Genomic DNA, 20,839 nt, shown 5'->3' with positions numbered 1-20,839 from the left:
TAGACTCACTGCTTGAGTGATGAAATATGCTTTCAAAGTCCTGATCAAAGTGATGCACAGTTCCATTTACTGGCACTTCCCAAATGATCTGAACTCTTCAGATATTTGATATAGGTGCACCTGCTTGCTTCTTACCTAACCAAGGAGAACAATTAGTGGGACTCAACTTCTCATGGCCTTTCATAGTGTGAGGTTATGGCTGCCCTGGTTGCCATGCTGTGGTGACCCCAAAAGATGTTCAAGCTGTCATCCCATCCCCCCATCTGCCAAGAACCTGAGCTTAGTTAAATGTGCCTGTACTGTCAGGGTTTGCTCACATAGCCTGCAACAACTTCTTGTGAATCACAGCCACTTTCTCAGCAGAACAGGATGCAGAGTTGGATGTGATTTTATAACAGTCAATTCAAGTAGGAAACTGAAGAAAGTGTAACAACCAACATTTTTTTATTAGAGGGTCAATGGCCAAGTCATTCAGGAGGAATTAATTTTCAAGATTTGGCTACAGCAGAACTCTGTAATCTCATTGCCTTCCTCAGTGCCCAGCAGCCTTTTTTTTTTTTTTTTTTCTATTTTCTTTTTCTTTTTTTTTTTCCAGGGGAAACCTCAGCAGATGTCATCCATCCTTTGGTTTTTGATGCTGGGTTCCCTCTAGTTGCATTAACAGGAGCATCGATTCTTTGTTATTGACTGATCTTGGTGTGTAGTAGAGGCAAGGGAAAAGAGGACACTGCAGGATGCTACCCACTCACTTAAGGGAACACTGACTTTTCTTCCAACTAGTAGCCTAGTACTTTTGTGTACCACAGGTTCTTTATTTTTTCCATCAGCTGTTCTGCCAGTATAGTGAGTCTAGTTGTTTCCCTGATGAGGAAGTTCCTGCAGGAGACAACAGCATACATGGTGAGATACATATGTATGGGAGTGAGAGTAATCTCTGTCTGCAGTAGTTATCAAGCTATCCTTCTTTCACATTGCCTGTTACTGAGTGCAGAGCTCCACTGCAGTCCTTGAGGTGCTTTCCTGAGAAAGCAGGAATAGGCAGTCTGTATTTGCTGTAAATTAGGCAAAACTTCATCTCTTGAGTTGTCATGCTTTTCCGTTTGGGGGAAAACTCTTTCCCTTTCTTTAGGGAATACGTATTTACAGATGGTGAATTTTATAATCTGAGTTGAGTGCCATCAGTGTTTGCTGGCACTTTCAGTACTCATCTCCCCACAGCCAACACCACAACATTTGCTCAGACTCTTCCAGGGGGCTGAAACTCTGCCAGTCATTGCCCCCCAAGCCACCCCTACCCATTCATTCACTGTCCCTTGGGTCCCCTCATATAGATACTTGAGTAATCTTTTTGTTCTCCCACTCCTCCCTCTCCTTTTCCACCCATAGCTATGCAACACTAGCACAGAAGTTTTTTTCCGTACCTGGTCCCAGAAACAACTGTAGTCTGGGAGACATCCACCAAGAACTGACCAGCTCTAGGGGACATCTTGTTCACAGCTTCGTAGATATAAGCTGCAACTGCATCAGGAATGACCAGCCAGTCACGACGGTCTCTCTCAAAGATGGACTTTGAGTGCACTTCTGAGAGGGAGGAGACAGAAAAACCCATGAGGCTTCTCCAGTCACATGTCCCTCTGGTATCTTCCACCAGGGACAGTGGGAAAAGATGCAAAATTCTCAGGTTCAAAGAATTTGCTCTAACAGCATGGAGATAATTTTCATTACTAATTTCTGGGCACCTGAGTCACCTGATGTGGCAGAGTATTTGCACCAGGTATGGATGATTTACAAACCAAGCCCCTGCTTTCACTCTAGGAAGCAGTATGTGCTCATGGTTTTGAACTGTGTTACTGGGTTTCTGGGTCCTACTTTGTGGATGGGATAGAATTCTCTGAGGAAATGAGAACCCATCTCAAAAGCTGCTCAGACTTACCAGGGACAGTGGTGCTAAGGAGCAGAATCAGAGCTATCACCAATGCCCGGTATTGCACCATGGTTTGTTGGTACCAGTTCAGCCCTGTACACCAAGAGACCTGCTGGAATAATCATACAATATTTTGTTTGTTTTTGGAAAAATATCATGTCTGCTAAACATCAGATTTGTGAGAAAACCTTAACCAATATATAATAATTAAAAAAAGAAAAAAAAAGACAGGAAATGTGATGGTGCAGTTCTTCTTAAGCAGTGAGGAAAATATAGCACAAAAATGAACGTCCCTTTATTCATATAATCACAAATATCCACAATGAATGATAGTTTTCACATCTCTAAGAAATATGTGATGTTTAAAGTTATTACTTTTGTAAGAGAGTTAAAATTCCTTGCTTCAGCATAGAAGCAAACAGTGAACACTGTGGTCAGGAAAGGCTTCTTCCACACAGGGATGTAACTGAAAAAGTCATGCTGCAGTTTTGTTTTTGTTTTTGTTTTTCTTGAATTTTTGTAGATGGCTGTAAAGAATCTTATGCTAGTCAGTGCAGCACCTGCAGTGACCATCTGAGTGACACAGGGATCTGAGTACTTTGTCTTGCTCTAGTTGAGGAAAGACCAACCAGGTTCTCTTGTCTCTTCTACACTGTGATAAGTGAAGCAAAGAGCAACCCAGGCAGAGCCCAGAAGTTATCATAAATAAATAAGTGCGAACTTCACCATCATCCAACATCCTTTATACTGTCTATTGAAAAATCTGGAATTAGAGAAACTTTTGAAAAGTTGGTACGTTGAAAGGATGACATTACATCTAAACAAACTTTTCGAATGCTGTGCATTTAGAAAGGTGTTTGAAAGTTAGAAGTTAAAATTGATTTATCGGCTGAACTACTGAGTTGCATCAGTCAGAACAACATGATGAAAACATTAGTGCTAGGAACTGCAGTGGCAAAAGGAGCTGCATACCTATTCTGTATGAATACTTTGCTAAATCCAGTTCCAAGTAGTGGCACTAGCCAGTGCTTCTTATACCACAGCAGGGCAGTGTATATCTAGTTTTATTTCCTTTTATGCACAGATTACATCCCAAAACTACCACTCCATCTTCACTAGGAATTTGCTGACTAGCAGCAGTTGCTCAGTTACTACCCTTCTTTGAATTTTAATCCTAGGGTCAGTTTCTTCCTTTGTAGACAAAAGGCATAAATTTGCTTCCCAGGACTGTAAAGAGGAGATCTTACCTACTTTAGAGCCTGAAGCCATTATGGGACTGGGAAAAAGTCATGTCTACTCCAACACTGCAATTCCTCAATTCCCTAACCATGGGTTTGACCTTGCTATGAGTATCCTATGGAGCTTTCATCACTCAACATCAATCCACTCCCTCCCTCTTCCATTTCAGCAATATTCCATGCTGGGGAGCATGAGGAGGGTCCATGCTTTGTAAAAAGTGGAGCAGGCCACCTCCACTCACTTGCCAATGTCCCAAGGTCCATACCACCCAGAGCAGAGAGTGCAGTTCTTACCTGTCCTGCTTTCTCTCTCCCAGGCTGAAGCTGAGGGTGATGCTCATCTGAGACACCAGCATTTATGCAGAACTAATATAGAGATAGTGAGGGGTCAAAGGTCCTGTTTTATTTCCCCATTTGCTCTTTTGCAAGCAGATTCAGCTCAGTGGTATGGACAAGAAGCTGTGTAGGACTCTGGACCTGTTGTTGGGATTTGGTAATGGAGGGTCAGTCTGACCTGAGCACATGAGATGTGGAAGGCAGCTCCTGGGTCACTGAGCCCCCTACATTTTCAGGCAACCATGTCATGGAGGACCCTTTCATAAACTGAGCAAATTCCACATAAACTGTAGCTAGAGCTGGACTGATTTTTGCTCCCACTGTTCCTGTGGGAAGGCTCACGCTGAAAGCTGACTGCTTTGACAGCTGCAAATTATTTGTTGCTATTATGCTCGTTCATATTTCACCCTCTGTTTCCAACAGATGTATTAACCAACTGGTGCACACAGGTATATGTATACATATAGTGCTCTCGCAGTTCATTTTTCCCCATAGCCAAGCCTTTTTGCACAAGCTGACAAGACGGGTGCAGATCTCAGCCAGATGTCAAAATCTGCACAGGGGAAGCATAACTTCTCCCCAGACTGCCCAGGGATCTGCACCCAGTCAGAAAGCACCTGTTGTGTCATGCTGCGGGATGTGCTTTTCCCATAGCACAATCTCCAAGTGCCCATTGGGTCTTCAGTCAGGCCAACCGTCAGTATCTGGCACATACAACCATTGAATAGAAGGCAGAAAATTTGCAACATGGAGCAACAAATGGCATTAGCTGAGGAAAAGGTGTGGGCACGAGGCATACATCAAACCTACAATGTGAGACCCAACAGAACTATCTTACGTCAGTGACATAAAGTAGCGTTAGTCACCTACTAAGTCACTGACATGACTTTCAACTAACAGATGGACACTCCAAAAAGCTCACCCAGTTTCTTTATCAGCCCAACACATTCTTCTAAAAGACTTTTCTTCATGGAGCTTTGTGTATTGTAAACCAAACAGTAAGCGTTACCCTTTTACAGATATGGCAGCCAAATCAGCGATTGCAGCAGTGATACAACTGAGGTCACATCATTAAAGAGGACTGCCCATGGCCTCCCACAGAGTTTTTCCACTCTCTTGGTGAAGTATTTCATAAATATCTTTTTATAGTATCTTATAGTATCTTTTTAGTGTCTTTTTTCTACGAAAAACAAAGAAAAAGCCGCCTGAAACATGAACATTGATCCAAAAAAATCCCCACAGAAGCAAAAAAAGACAGCTGAAAATTATTACTGATGTCTAACAAGGTTACTTCTAGAAGTCACAACAGAGGATTTTCAGTTCCACTTCTCGTGTAAATACTAAAAAGCAATTTATGGTCTAGGAAGAACACACAAGAACAACCAGAGTTTGAAGTTCTCTCATGTTTTAATTATACATTCTACAGTCATTAAGGAGATTCCACAGATTTACTGCCTGCTTTTAAAGCTGAAGTAACGTTCAGAAAACCAGTACAAGACACATTATAGACATTCAAGTTAACAGAAATAGCAACAGGCAGTCATTACTTGTGGGGGTGAATTTAATATAACCTCAAGTGTGATCTCTCTTCTAAGTCAGGCCAACAAATGGCAGTCTCTGGCCATATTAAGGATGTGTTTTAAAGTGATGCGCTGCCTGAGGTAGTAAAACAAAGGGAATTTAGCTGCCCTACGTAGTAATATGTACCTCTGAAGAGCTTTGTGTTATGGTAACTTTAATTCCTGCTAATGTTTATCTAACTTTATCCAGTGCTGTCATGAATACAATCCCACAGGTAGCAACAGGGCCTTTCAGTGCTTTCTACTGCCAAACAGGCAATTGCCAAGCCCAAATCGATGATTGCACAAGAAGCAGTCCTTGCCCTTCATTCCTGGAATGGCAGAGTGCTCTGCAAATAAGCAAGGAAGCCAGGTATTGCAATCCTTTTTAAAAATCAAATAATTAAAAAAAAAAAAACAAAAAACAAAAAACCAAACCATAGTTCTTTTATTTTTCTTATGAATCTTTGGTTTGAGGTGGAAAGCAGCTGACATGAGCAGCAGATCTCATCTGTTCCATGTGGCATAGTCACCTGTTCTTTATTTTAACATGAATAACTCCAGTGGCTATCTAGGCACTTTCATACACAAAATTCATTGGGTGCAAGGTATATTCCCTCACCTGCACAGCAGGAAGAAACGAAAGTCTAAAATAACTCACATATGAAATCACATTTATTTCTTTCAACACAAATGGGTGACACAGAAACATCAGCCCTTTGGAATGGCTAAAAAATTGAGAAAATTACAACCTAGAAAGAATGAAGCTCAACTATTTCCTACTGTTCTTTCATTGTGTAGTATTTCAGCTGCCAAACTTAATCTCTCTCTTTTAAAAAGGCCTAGTAATCTCACTGTTAAATAAAGTCTACATAGTATTGAGCAGTGCCATTGCAAAGGCTTTCACTTTTAACCAATTAAAAATAGAAATATGCATTCAAAGAGTAGCCTATTTCCTTCCTACTTTTCTGTCTGCTCGCAGTTGCAAAGCATGTATAACAGATTTCCTTTTTAATTACTTCATAGACCACTAATCAGTGCTTTATGAACCACAGTGGTTTGTGACCAGATCTTACCAAAACTGGTACCATTTCAGTTTTCCTTCTCAGCAGGACTACTCTCAAGGAGTTCTTCTCCCAGTTTGTATAGATATCTGGGATTATCTCAACCGAAGTGCAAAATCTTGCACTTGGCTTTGTTGAACCTCATTAGGTTCACAACGCCCCATCTTTCCAGTTTGTCGAGGTTCCTCTGGATGACATGCTCATGCTACAACTGCTGCTGCTCTTACACACAATTTTCTTGCCGTCTGAGAGAGTTCCTACTCTTGGGGAAACTTACTGGACTGTATGGGAACATAAAAAGAAAGCAAGTTCTTTTTCACGCTACCATCTTGGGATTTCAGTTTCGGCACTGGCTGGGAAATAAGCTGGACAGTACAGCAACTGACACTCACCAGACTCTAGTGTCTCAGAGTTACAAAATTATTCACAAGATGCTCCTAAAGCTCCCTGTCAACAACTGAGTTTCTTGAATCCAAGAATATCTTTGGCAAGCCTGTTTCCTGTGCATGCATCCAGCATGTAACTATAGCACCCAGAGAACATCAAGTTTTCCAGTACATTTTAAATGATCACAGTGGATGGATGAATCACATCAAGGAAAAATGGCAAGCGTTTCTCCTTTGCAGGTAGTCTTAAGGAATTCTAGAAATTCTGCATTCAATTTGCAAGGGAAGGGATGAGAAAACCCCTCCATGTAGATAAGATCAGATACATCATGCATTCAGAATTGATTTGTGTCAGGGTAAAGATCAAGAGAATAATAGTAAAAATTGTTAGGCCTCTTCAGAGCCCTTTATCCCACCCCATGTGTATAACACATGTTAGAGAGGGCAAAGGGAGAATATAAAATGAGTATATGGCCCAGGAAACATACATCCAACAAAGTTATGCTTCCTAGAGTTGAAGGAAGTTCTGGTCTACAGTATGAGAGATAGTAGTCATAACAAGCTCAGTTCCCGTGCGGATGACCAAGCTTTGGTAAATCTAGCTCATTACATTTACACATAAATTCAAGTCTGTGTTAAAGGCTAGAAGAAGCATCTTTTTAGGTACTAAGGTCTAAGCTTAACGTAGAGAGGCGTTTTCAGTCAGTATAGGGCAGATAAGCTGGCAATTTGCAGATTGCAGTGAGCCCTTAGTAAGACTTCTAAATCCTTTTAACACTGGAATTCTGCCGTTTGGGATCAGGGACAAAGGGGAGCAACTGCTTACACTACACTGAAAAGCCAGGCAGAAGCAGCAAGCATCAAATAATTCTGAAGTACATTAGAGGGGCTCAGAAAAGAAATGCTATGCCTCTCTACACCAACTTCTGAGGTGACTGGGTCAGATGAGCTCCAGAGGTGTCTTTCAACCTAAATTACTCTACTGTCCTGTGACTTTACATCTCTGTGATTATCTGAGCCCTTCTCCAGTAACTGGTGCCCAAAGGATCAGCATTCTACATACTCTACTACTGCTTCTAGTGTCAGGGTACCTACCTAACAAAGGCAATTGATATCTCTGGGAATACATTGTTTATTAAAAACATTTGCTGTATCCAATAGCATGTTTTCAACCTAAGTTTCCAAATCAAAGTAGGAACAAATATGGGCTATATATCGCTTTCATGTCCACTAGACATATCTTCTTCAAAAGTAGTTTCATCTCCTGTTTGTTTTTCCTTTGCTGGTTCAATCAAAAGCAGTCATCCCAACTATATAGTAAAAATAGCTAAAAAGAGTCCAGTGTGAATCTTCATTCTTTCAGTACTGGCATTAAATGACAATGCTTCTTGCACTATAGGAACTTCCTCTGTCCTGCAGGAGAAAATAGAAGATTCAGGAACAAGGAAAGACAGATGAAAATCAAGTGTCTGCCTACATATTCTGAGCACTGAAACAAAACCCTTATACACATACACATCATAGCTGAGACTAAAACTACGTTGCCTTCCAAAACTCAGAAGGGAAAATTGTAAAACGCAAAATACGGCCCTTTGAGAACAGAGCCACTTGGAAAATACTACATAGAGGTGATAAGGGACACTTAATTCCGTTGCTTTTGTTGTTTTTGAAAAACTCCCATTTTTTAAGGAGGAACATACTGTCTAGCTTCAGGGCTACCAATTGGATACTAAGATCTTCATGCACAGGACACTGCTTGAAATCTAGTCAGTGTACAAATCGATAAGATGAGCTGTGAACAGCAACTCTTTACTTCCCAAATAATGCACGTCCAGTCCTCAGGAGCTGCAGCTAGCAGCCACCCTATTCTACATGGACTGAAGGATCACGTGTTTCCCACCGCTTCCTAGGGCACTCAATACTCTTTACCCTTCTTTCAAAGACATCAGGCCGCAAAAAGTAACTGACATTCACTGTCACCCCCAGAACCCATCTCTGCCCTGTGACTGGAGGAAAAAAGGCAGCTGACTCACCGAGCGTGGCCCCGCACCCTCTCTGTGCTTGCTGTCCCGATCTGGGATGATTTCTAGCGAGCGATAACTGGGAGGTTTATCTTCTGGCCATTCCCGAGACCGGTTGTGCCGCCTGCGGTTTGTCGCTGGGAGACGGATTTGCTCTTCTGAGGAGCTCCATGATCCCCGTCGAGATGGGGGAGAGTAGCTGTGCCGCCGGTGCCTCGAGTTATTGCTGTTCCTGGTGTGCTGCTGGTACTCTCGCCTCACTGCAGACTGCTGTCTCCGGCCATGATGGTGGCTAGAGTGCTCCTTGGCCTCCTCTGAATAGAAACTGCAGCTGCTGCTGCTGCTTTTTCCTCTCTCAGTCTGGCGGGTGGGTGACACATCCCGCCTGGAGTGCTGCGGCCTGTGATCATAGCCGCCTGCCCTCTGCCTTGGAAGATGGTCGTCTCGCTGCCTGTCCCGGGATTCCCGACTGTAGCTGGAACGAGAATCTTCACTGGAAGGCAAGGGCCACCTCCGATCTTCCCTCCTGTTCTCTGCAATGGAGTCCCAAGTTCTGGGGCTGTGGGTAGTTCTCTGTGGACGTGAGGAGTTGCTGCTCCCATGGGAAGAAGAAACATGACCAGTGAGAGGAGGAAGACCGTTTGTGCCACGCTGCATGATGTCGCTGCCCAGGGAGGAGAGTAAGCTGGGCTGCACTGCCTGCCGCTGGTTGGAGGGTGGCCGGGGCTGTGATGGGTTAAGGTTCTGGATTTCAGATTCCAGATAGTCCAAAACACCTTTGTTAGGGGAAAGTCGAGCTTGTGGCTGCACCAGTGGAAGACTGTTCTGCAGAGACACATCTGAAGATTAAACCACAGGAGAATGTGGTAAGTTAAGGAAAAAACAGAGTGAGCCTCTCTATGCTAATGGCCTTAGCTAACTCTTCAAACAGTGGTTAAGACTGTAAACCTGTGACTGCAGTACAATGATGAAAAGCTAATTTCATATGAAAAAAATCCTGTATGAGAAGTCATGCTGAATTCTGCTATTGTTCTTGCGGTGGTTAAATAATATTGCTGGTAATAATTTATTCTATTGCTTATATCTCTATGACTTCAGACACCCTATCTTCCCTATTCAATTAAACTAAAAAATATATACAACTAATATAAGTAATTTTGAGGCAGAATACCTAGCAAATTCTTCAGATTTATTCTTTGCTGCATGTAGGGTAGATCTGTTGCACAGAAGGCAGTTTGCCCTCAATTGTATGAAGACCAGACATTTGATAAGAACTCAAACAAATTGCACCTCACTTCTCATGTCAATTTTGGATATAAGGAGTTGACCGTGACCAGCACAGCAGAACAAAGACAAAGTACCCTCTTCCACCCCATGAAGTGAGATAAGCTGGGTATATTTACCCTGCAGTCACTGTGGTGTAGCACAAGATACACCTTAGTTAGCATTCAACTACTTCACCCAGCACTGCGCCTAGCGAGACACTTAAGATGGACATGCTGTATTCATCCACACAGGCAAGTCTAAAGTACATCGCAGATGAAGCAGAGCTGTCATGCTAGGACATGTAGTCATGCTAGGAACATCTTTCTCACTTTGCAGTAGAGAGGATAAAATTCACTGTTGAAGCTCCCTGAGAAGTTACCTGCTTCTCTTTCCTAGTTCCCTCTGAAATGATGACCGCAGTCTCACCTTGTTGCAGTAGAGGGTTCAGCTGATAAGAGGAAAGTTGTGAGTTCCTATCAGCACCTCCATAGAACATGTTAGGTAACATCCACGGTGCAAATGCCTGAGCCTGCTTCATGAATCGATGCTGTTCCAGTACTGTAAAAGAAGAAGAAAGCTTTGAGTAGCCATGCCTAGAGTACAGCTTGCAGAACACACACCCTTTTGCTTGATAGACTCTAGCCTTTGAATGCAATCAAAGAATGAGGAGTTCTCTCCAACTTATGACAAAGCTTACAAATAGAGTGCAGGAAATTTTAACAAAAAAGTTGTACAGCTTCCAAAATGTACCTAAAGCTGAAGAAAAGGGTTACTGCCTCGTACATTTCCATGAACCAGGAACAAACTGCACTAGGATTAAGTATACAGCACATAACCTAATGCAGGACTTCTGTCTGCCGCGTCACTATGAGTACAGATGTGGCAAAGTAGGAAATAATGTTTCATACAGCAAGATATACCATGTTGTTTTCTTTCTTAAAACTTTCAGTTCACCATTAGTCCTTTCCCTACAGTTAAACAATACCTTTTTAGCTCCTCTCATGTAGGCTTTATATAGATCCTACCTTCCACACCACACACAAAAGCAGTTTCTTCTCTGTTCTACAAACAAGGCACTCAGAGATGCATTTACTGCCTTCTTCCTGTCTAGTCTTCCAGCTGCTCTTATTGTCTCTCTCCTATTTACCTCTGCATGACTGCAAAAATTAAATCCATTCAGTCAGTGTGGTCAAACTGGTGAGCAAACTAAATGTCCTGTTCTCAACAGCAATGTCCTGTGTCCCAGAAGAGGAAACTCAGAGGAAATTTCCACTTTGTCACCATTTTTCCATCACTAACTCCAGTCTGCTACCAGTGGAGTCAGGTTTCAATCCAACTTTATTTTTTTCTGCACCTCTCCCCTTGCACCTCCCCCCTACACAGACAACATCGCCATCTCTGCCTTCAAAACCATCACTCATTGCTTTCTTTTTTTTTGAGAAAGCTACAACATCTTAAAAAAAAAAGCCTTACCCTTTCTACCAGAGACAATCAAAATTCAAGTTTACAAGTAAATTCTGCAAGTCCCAGACGTTACAAAGCCTGACTCTGCATGGTTTGTCTTTCACCTTTGGGTGAAACACTTCTGCAGCTGGGGCTTTTGCAAAAATTCTCTTACATGGCTTATTTGGAATCTTAGAAGAGGCAATCTTTTACTGCAGTCTCTTCCATAAGGCACATTCTTGCCCATACATTTCAGCAGACAGTTAAGCATGTAATTGCCTTTGAGACACTTATCCCTCTAATAAATGTCTGAAGTTGGCTGATGAAATTAAAAGTTACTGAAGGGGAAGAGACTGGGGATACACAGGCTGGCTGCACAAGCCTTCCTTCTTTAAGAAACCTGGCTACAGCTAAGCTCCAATTAATTCTGTCCCCTGAGTTAATCTGCAGCAAGCAGCATTTAGACTGAGTACTCTCAGGGTCTCAACTCTTCAGTTTCATGTAGCACTCCATTTATTACACAGATTGCAGGTATGCACTGCTTTAACTGTTTCACTGAATTTACTCAGAGCACCACCTGTAGCACAACAGGGACTGACACTCCCTCTGAGCACATCCTTCCCTTTCTCCACAGCTCACACAGCTCCACTTTGTTCTCCACACATGATTCTTTCCCCAGCCTGGCTCCAAACATAGGGAACTACAAAGCTGGAGACTTCAGGAGTTTTAATCCTAATACACTGATTTTTCTTCAAAGTGTTGCAGCCTGAGGTAGCAGTTTTCAAGCATTTAATGTAAAACATGCTTCATTATTTTCTTTCCAAGCAATTTTCCACCAGTTTAGCTTTTAAATTTGGAAGAAAGAGTGAAAGAAGAAAACAAAGAGAGATAAAAATAAAGGCCCTAACTGTTCCTCTCCCATTCCTCTGGTTATCACCTTCAGAATGTCCCTGTACCTGTGGAATGCACATCTCTGAGTTTTGAATGCAGTCTTACCTGAGCAGTGAGAGGCTCAGCAGTGAAAGGTACACTTAGAGCACTACAGGCTTCTCTCTCTTTAATGTATGAAGGCAGCCACTAGCATCAGCCATCCTAAGCCTGTGATTCTCTGATCTATCCTAGTAGCTGAACAAATACAGAATTATCCCTGGACTTTCTTTACTACCCTCATCTTTTTTTCCAATTCATTAATGGAAGAAGAGTGCAGGAGAAAAGGATCTAATAGGAACAGAAGGAGGTCATACATGTATTTACCACAATATAGTAGGCTTTTTGCAGTTTTCCATGGGAAATGTAATTGGGTTGCCCCGTGGGGCATGCTTAATATTTCTGTAACACCAATTCTGAATTACCCAAACAATTCACTTCTATTACAAGGTTCAAAATCATGTTAGCTGATGACCTGACTTAAAACACTGAGTTACCTTGCCTCAGCATATCCTAATTCCATTCAACAGATCTAGGCTACCCTCTAGTGGCCAGTAAGTGGGAAAAAATCATCCACATTCAATTCATGCTGTAATTCTACAGTTTAATTGACGACTTTTGTCTTCTCTTCAACTACACAGAACTGTTATTCCTTAGAACTGCTTTTTAAGATGTTTCCTGCCTCAGCCTTCTGTTTTGTAAGTCCCCAGTTCATTTCCTGGAGGCTGAAAGGTCCGTTGGAAGCAGGATGAAGTGAAAGTGCACCAGAGCAATGGATTCCTTGCAAAGTGGATCCAGAGGGCAGGCAGCTGAGATGGAAATTATATTCACAGATTCCAGCAGCCAGCCAAGGAGGCTGAACCCTTCTGTACCTTCTGTTGTGAGCAGGTAGAGGTTCTGGGAACCCACAAGAATTTCTCCTATTTATCCTCAGCAGAAGGCAGGAAGGACAAAAGCAACACTCTGGAAAGTGCCATTGCCACCTACAGCACAGAAATTCTCCTTAAAGAATTCAAGCATTTTCAAAATCCTTTCCTCAATGAGAACTAGGAAGTCTGGAGGTGCAGATCTTTCATCTCCATTGCCTTCCTCTCACGGAAAGCAAGCTCTCTGCCAAATGTTCATTCTATCCTCACTTCCATTGCATCCTCGGCACCACACAACCAAAAAATTCCAAGAAACTGTTTTGCTTGGGTTTGGCTTTAGTAAATGAGATGGTCTGTTTGCTCTTTGCAGAGGCTAAGCAGATTAAGCATAAAGCTAAAACTCTCATAGTAGCCTCTTCCAGCTGTTAGCGAGCTTACTAAGACCCAACATGACCCAAATAATGAGCAATTTAAAAGAAACACAGCTCCTGTTCACAAGTTCTCTCCTTGCAGCATTTGCAGAAGAATCTAGTGATTTCAGTGATAGGTAAATGTATATGATGCAATTTGTTCCTATCAAATTGTATGAAGTGTGTGTGGGGGGAGTATTGTACCTTGTGTCACTCCTAAATTACAGTTACAGGAACACACAGATTAAACAACCACAGCAGTCAAAATTAAAATGCTATGCCTGGCTGGCCCTATTAACAGAACACTGTCTGGCTACAGAATCTTTACTATTGCAAGAAATTCCATACAAAAAAGTTTCTCTTGAGCTTAAATCTTCAGAAAGTATTTGTAGTGTTGACCACTATGATAGGCCTTTTTTCCCTTCTTTCTCATTTTCTCCCTCGCTCAAAAAAAAAAAAAACAAAAAACAAAAAACAAGCCCAAAGAGAGAAAACCTTTTTCTTGTCACAGGGGCAGCTCTAAAAATAATAAGATGGCACAGAAATCCAGATTTTATACAAGTACCTTTCAGAGCAACATACTTGAAGGTTAGGCCTTACAGTAACATTACTGTAACTACAAGGCATTAGCTTGCTTACTTCTCTCAAGTGCACAGGCCTAAGAACCACAAGACAGGTTAAAAAACAGTCTCGAGCTACTCACACCAGTGAGGTCAGTGACTCTGCCCTGGATGATGACATGTGAGAAGTTGGCAGTGAGGTGTCAGTAGGGACAAATTTTTGAAAGTAGGACACAGGGATGCAAAATGGGATCCACATCCCTTTCTCTAATCTCAAGTAAAGTGGTCATAAATGCAACATCATCACTCAAAGAAATGTGGCAGTCTATTTGGACACAACTTAGAGGGAGAAAGCGGAACTCATAAAACTGCATCAGGTTTTTGTCTTGACAGAAATAATGAATGGACACATATTTCCCTGCATCTCACCTTTCTCATTACAACAGCACCGGGTTGGGCAGCAGACACACCGGATGTGGCAGCAGCAGTGCTGGGGGCAGCACTGGCACCAACATATTCCAATCAGCAGGAGGAGGAGGAGGCCGCCCAGAACGATGAGGAGTACTGTGAGCCAGTCTATGGGAGAAACGGAGAGAGAAAGAGGATCCTGGCATACCTGGTTACAGTAACTTACCAAGCACCTTTCCAGGACTGGAGAAATATTGGGAGTGGGGAGGAAAAGAACAGGAGGAGATACCTGTTGCCCAGGCAACAGGAACTTACGTAAAACAATTAGCTTAACTTCTTTGTCTGGATCCCCTGAGGTATCTCCTGGTGCTTCCACAGTGCAGTAGTATACGCCATGGTCCCACCACATGACTTCACTGATAACAAGGTCTGCCCCTGTGGGAGAAGGACCGAGAGGTGAGCAGAATATTTGAAACTGACACTCCTTTCAGACCCTACTCTAAGAAGGCCCCTTGCCTGCAGGCAGTATCGACTACTGCATATCCCCTACCCCAAGGGTAGCCATCACATTCAGACAATCCTCTAGGATCACTGACAAATTCTGTGAATAGCTTTAACTGCCAGTCCTACTTCTCTTTGTGTTGCTGAAAGGCAACATTACTTAGAAGGGTAACTAGTTCTGTGTGCAGTAAAACAAGAGTGTTTCTGGGTCATGTATGTTAAAAAGCATGCTGCCAGCTGGTTTTGGAACAGCACTGGTTTTGGAACACATACTCTTGTAATCATTAGGCCAGACATCCCAGTAACTAACTCCCTTGCAGCAGCAACAGCTATTGCTCCACGGACAGCACAGAGCATACAGCACACCTATAAAACTATACAGTGTTTCTTGAAGGAAATAACTGTCTTCTGGCCTGTGAACTCTTCAGCTTATCTTCACTCTTCAGCAAAATGCTTGGGTATCCTCAACTCAGCCTTAACTTGTAGTGCCTCCAACACTCTTAGGCCAGATAGGGGACAGAGGACCCGGCCCTTCAAAACCCTTTTTCACAAAATCACACACAGAGTCACTTGAGTTAGAAATGACACCTAAAAGTCATCTAGTCCAAGTCCCCTGCAATGAACAGGGACACTTAAAGCTAGATCAGGTTGCTCAGAGCCCTGCCCACCCTGACCTTGAATGTCTCCAGGGATGGGGCACCCACCAACTCTGGGCAACCTGTGCCAGTGCTTCACTATCCCTTATGCAAAAAACTCTTTCCTTAGACCCAATCTAAATCTCCTCTCTTTTAGTTTGAAACAATTCCCCTTGTCCTGTCACAACAGATCCTGCTAAGAAGCCTACCCCTTTCTTTCTAATAGCCCCCCCTTTACACACTGAAAAGTTACTCTCAGGTTTCTGGCAAGAGACTTCTCCAGGCTAAACAGACCCAGCTTTCTCAGCCCGTCCTCACAGGGGAGATGCTCCATCCCTTGAATCCTTTTCGTGGCCCTTCTCCAGCAGGTCTATGTCTCTCTTGTACTGAGGACTCCACATCTGGATGCAGTACTCCAGGTGAAGTCTCACCAGAGCAGTGCAGAGGGGCAGGATTACCTCTCTCCACCTGCTGGCCACGCTGCTTTTGATGTATCCCAGGATACAGTTGGCTTTCTGGGCTGCGAGAGCACACTGCTTACTCACGTCCAAACTGCCATCCATCAGTAGTACCCCCAGGTCTTTTTTGTCAGGGCTGTGATCAGTTCTTTCATCTCCTAGCTTGTATGGATAGCAGGGGTGCAAGACCTTGTACTTGGATTTGTTGAACATCATGATATTCTCCTGGGCCCACTGCTAGACCTGCCTAGGTTTCCACTGCCACATCACAGAATACATAAGCCACAGATAACATTACCCACATTTATGCTTTGCTTTGCTCTGTAAGCCCACGTACTGGATAGTTCACTGCCTGCCTGTGAGGCCAAGTCACTTACGGTTCTGGATGGTGATCTTTCGTTGCCGGTAGTCAACACCCAGCACAGGCTCATTCTGCCCATATTTCTGGATGACAATGCGCACCTTTCGTTGGACATCATTGCAGTCATCAGACGGGTCCTGGCCAAGAGCTAAACTGGCTTGGTACGCTATAAGCACACATCATCAAATAAGATGCAAAAAATTATTTCAAAGGGTCAATTTCTATCTCCTTGTAAGCAGCAGAGAACTCCTGAATGCACATGTGCGCTTGCTTTTGTTCAGTAAGACAAAGCACGGCTTCAGAAGAGAAAAGACATGTTGCTTTGGAATGCTTAAAAGCAAAAAAGACGAAGGGCCACAGGAATGACAGAGATTTTGAGAGCTGTAGAGGAGCTCCTGTGCTCACAACTGAAAGAACAACAGCACAAAGGACCTAAAAAAGGTGAGAGGGCAGGACCGAGTACAAAAACAAACTGCAAGGAAAAGAGTCACAGAACTCCAAGAATTATTGGAACAAAAGCAAAATTGTGTTTATTTAACAACAAAAAATATCTCCAGAAACATAAAAACCACTGTGGGATTGCCTCCCTCTCCTTTCTCTATCTCATTATATGTTGTGGAGCTCCTAAAGACAGGAAAACCCATCCTCCAATTCCTGTACAGGACTATATTGTATAGAGACCCAAAAATACTCATGAAAGACTAGAGGCAATTTCTGACTAATACTCTTACAAAAGATTCACAGTGTAACCAAATATTGAGTTGCCAGGCATCTGAGAACTGAAATTTGTGGAGACTACTGATATAGGCACTCAGCACTGTCTGTAAAGGACTTGCAATGAAGAGAAGACAGGACAAACCTTGTCAAAAACATGGCTGTGTTTACAATGGATCACAAAGAGAAGATCCACACAAGCAAACACCATGACCTTCATGCTTTCTATCCTTGTTGGGGACTATGAATCTGAACCACATTACTCTGGGAACAGCAGAACATCAGACCCACCTGTTTGCAGATTTGGCTATAGACCACATGCTTATCCAACCCACCCAGAGATCAGAGATGGAATTCAGGTACCGAGACACCAAACAAGTTTAGGGTCTTCATTCTTAAGTATGCAATTAAGCTAAGGCTGGCCAGTTTAAACACAGTATCTTAAACACTCCTGAAACAATACAACAAGCACCAGAATATCTGCATATAAAGTGTTGCCAGTAGTATTAAATACTATTGCTAAGAAGCCTTCCTGCACTCCAAAGAGCATGTTTCTGCCTAAAATCAGTAACAGTCACTGGTCTCCAGCTTCAAAATTATTGCCTCCCATGTAATCATTAAGTCTACATGTTGCAAGACCCTTGTTTTCAAATATGGGGCTGCCAAGTCTGACACACGTAAAACATGGTTAAATCTGTCTGCCTTCTGATCTGATGACAAGGAGGACAAACTGTTTGGCTGGCATTTCTATGATACAGTACCATAAAGTCGCGACGTTGCAAAGGAAATCACAGGCCCAATCTTGTTTTCTTGGATCCTGGGAAAACACCACTGCCTGACCTACTCTGTGGTCAGGCAAAACCTATATTCCCCAGTAAGTCTGCCTCCCTGTTCCTTTACATTTGAAGAGCGATCCCTTGGGAGACAAGCCTGATACTCACAGGCTGAGTAGTAATCAAAGATGGGGTCCTTGCAGAAGGATTTGAAGCGCCAGGTCACCACTACGTCCTGCAGCTGGGCTGAAGTGCTGTAATCACACTTGAGGGTAATACTGGCAAATAAGGTGGTGTAACGCTCAGTATCCTGCACTGTCACCAGCAGGGAGAGGCAACCTGCAAAAAAGAACACAGGAGGCAGTCAAGCAGCAGTGGCAGATATCACAGCGTAACTCTCACTCTGCATCAGGCCAACAACTGAAGTACACCTCCCTTGGCCTCACACAGGACCTGAATTTATACACCTTCTGTTTAGTAAAGCTGTTACTGTGTATGTTGAGAACTCATCCATAACAACTTCCACAGCACTGTCTATCCAAACAGCTGCATACATCCAGTCACGTTTTATGAAGTTTTTCATAAGCTATGCTTTATTTTAGCCACACTCAGAGACATCTCTATCTTGTTTAAACTTTGATAATACATTAATCTGTACTTGTCATTAACAACAGAAAAGTTATCACAAGTTGCCTTTGATAAGGCAATACAAATAGTGTGGAGTGAGCGTAGGAGATGCCCTGTCTGGAACATATCCCAGGAAACAGGAAAGGCTCGTGGTGCTGTGCTAGGTGCTTCCAGACTGGGAGCATGGGAAACAGGGAAGGAGAGAAGAAAAGGGAATGTCTAAAATTACCAAAAGGATCATAAGCTAGCACTTGTATTCCAAGTCTTTCCCTGTAATCTCATATTCAGGATGAGAACCAAGAATAAGGGGATATATAACATCTGGATCACACCTGCAAGCATCATTCTTTCAGTGCCCTCTTAGGCTGCACGGAGTATGCTCCCGACAAACATAAGCTCATCCAGTTTCCACCACATAGCTGCAGAGGTGCAGCGTTGTCTCAACACATATTTTTGCAGCTGGATACTGTTAATGCAATACTTGCTTGGTTTCTGGTTTGAAAAAAGACTTGTGGCCAGCCAACTCAAAGCAGAGAAGAGCAAACTCTTTTGCTAATCATGGTAAACTCTGAGTCCAAGACCTTTTTGAAAAATAAAATACACACAGGCTTAAACACAGAAATAGTAGCAATGGTGCAAAATTCTAGCAACATGAAGGCTGTTTTTCACTGTGCAGTAGTTAGACAGGGTCCAAACTAGTGACAGGTAGCTGCTGTGACTTTTACTTCATGGCACTGTACATTGACACATTTTGTTCCAGCTTTCATTGTGAAACAGCTCATACACAGGATCTTTCTGTGTGAAATCACAAGAAACCAAACCAAAATCCAAATCTTTGAGGCTGGCAAAACCTCAATCTCACTGGCAACCAAACAGATCTTTCCCATATGAATTCTGACCTTTACTGACACAGCTTTTCACTATGCTCTCCGCAGCAGCATCTCTCAGACAAGAATATTCAATACAACTTTGTGCTTTTCAGTTACAGAAACCAAAGTTCTTTTTGCAGTCAGATGTCTCTGTAAATCTGGTGTTTCATATAGCCTCCCAGCCAACACCACACAAGACAACTATGAAATTAAGATAGGTTCCTAGGGTTGAATGACACTCCTCTCCTGCATGATGCTCTTTTTTCTGCTTGGAAAGAACAAATCTGGGACTACCAACCTAGCAAGCTATTGTTAACTCACATCTCTGCCCTACTTTGAAAAAGATACTGACCTTTAGAACCGGTGAAGCCAATTTTTAGCTAGTACATCAAACAGAAATGCTGCTGTCAAGCTAGACAATCAACTGGCATACCTTTGTATTTTTCACTTCATTTACCGTTTCCCTTTTTGGTGCTTAAAGCTACATCATCAGCAAATATACCATTGACTCAAGAAGCAAAACGACCAATTTGGTCCCTACAGGAGATCAAAAGCCATCAAGCAACCTGCAAAACTTGGAAGAAAGGCCGCCTCTGGACAGGGAGGGCAGCTCTGGTTTCCATGTAGGAGCACACCCAGCAGGTACCGAAGCGGTGCAATCGCATCAGATCGTAACGTGGCTGGGGCACTTGTGGACACGCCGGAGGGGACCGCTGCGTGTCTTCCCGCGCTCAGGCCCAAACCAACCTGCAGTACACAGGCGACACGGGAGGCGGCCAGGAAGCAGGGGGCCATTTCCTCCTCGGCCAGACACGGGCCTCGCTCTCGGGGTAACGAAGCCACGCGCGGACCGGCCTCGCTATAGCCGGGGCGAGGCGCTGGGCTGGGGCGGGCGCCTCAAAACCTGTCCCAAGGGAAAACGAGGCGGGACACCGCAGTCGCTCTCCCGGCCAGGCGCTCCTTATCCCGACCTCTCCCCTCGCCCTCACTCCGAGGGTTCCTCCCGGCCCCCGCTCGGTACAGGTGTCAAGGGGCGGGGACCGGACCCGCTCCGCCGCGCGGTTTTACTCACCGGCCGGCAGGCAGGCCAGCAGCAACCAGGCCAGCGGCGGCGCCATGGCGCGGCCTCCTCCTCCCGCCCGGGGCCGTCGCGACAGGCCGGCCACCTCGCCGCGCCCACGGGCCCTCCCCTTCCCGTGGCACCTGTCCCAGAGCCGGGCCGCCGCCCGCGGCAGTCCCCTCCCCTCGCTCCCTCTCTCCTTTCCCGGGCCCGTGGCGGACGCCTCTCCTATGGGCAGGTGCGCCTTCCTGCCCTTCCACACTCTTGCCCTGCTGCAAGCGGGGAGGACGCCGGCTCCCAACTTCACAAACCTGCTCCAAGATGAGTGTTTATCGGTAGACATGTAAACACGCACAGGTTGTGTGTGGCTGGCAGCAGGTGCGTTCAACTTCACTCCCCAAGTACACGGAGGGGGACTTACGTGAGGGTGAGG

At 43.9% G+C, this 20,839-nt stretch overlaps 3 protein-coding genes across 3 annotated transcripts in view; 1 reads left to right on the top strand and 2 right to left on the bottom strand.

Moving 5' to 3' along the window:
* Positions 1 to 776: 776 nt before the first annotated feature.
* On the bottom strand, positions 777 to 1,994 carry LOC306956703 (apovitellenin-1; the record flags this gene model as incomplete). Its single annotated transcript, XM_079547984.1, has 3 exons — positions 777 to 876; positions 1,422 to 1,581; positions 1,934 to 1,994. The coding sequence occupies 3 exons, from the start codon at positions 1,992 to 1,994 to the stop codon at positions 777 to 779; spliced, it is 321 nt and encodes a 106-aa protein (XP_079404110.1).
* A 5,884-nt stretch (positions 1,995 to 7,878) lies between these two features.
* On the bottom strand, positions 7,879 to 20,464 carry ILDR1 (immunoglobulin like domain containing receptor 1; the record flags this gene model as incomplete). The annotated part of the gene is made up of 8 exons (XM_079549972.1): positions 7,879 to 7,920; positions 8,541 to 9,367; positions 10,221 to 10,352; positions 14,430 to 14,576; positions 14,724 to 14,843; positions 16,380 to 16,529; positions 18,019 to 18,189; positions 20,419 to 20,464. The coding sequence occupies 8 exons, from the start codon at positions 20,462 to 20,464 to the stop codon at positions 7,879 to 7,881; spliced, it is 1,635 nt and encodes a 544-aa protein (XP_079406098.1).
* Positions 20,463 to 20,839, top strand: part of CFAP44 (cilia and flagella associated protein 44) — a gene marked incomplete at both ends in the record, with an annotated part of 44,595 nt that continues 44,218 nt past the window's right edge. Inside the window, 1 exon segment of the mRNA XM_079549941.1 lies at positions 20,463 to 20,741. Coding sequence (XP_079406067.1) covers positions 20,463 to 20,741 — 279 coding nt within the window.

This window comes from Tetrao urogallus, assembly GCF_951394365.1.
Source record: "Tetrao urogallus genome assembly, chromosome: 1".
NCBI lineage: Eukaryota > Metazoa > Chordata > Aves > Galliformes > Phasianidae > Tetrao > Tetrao urogallus.
This window is presented reverse-complemented; position numbering and strand designations above follow the sequence as displayed.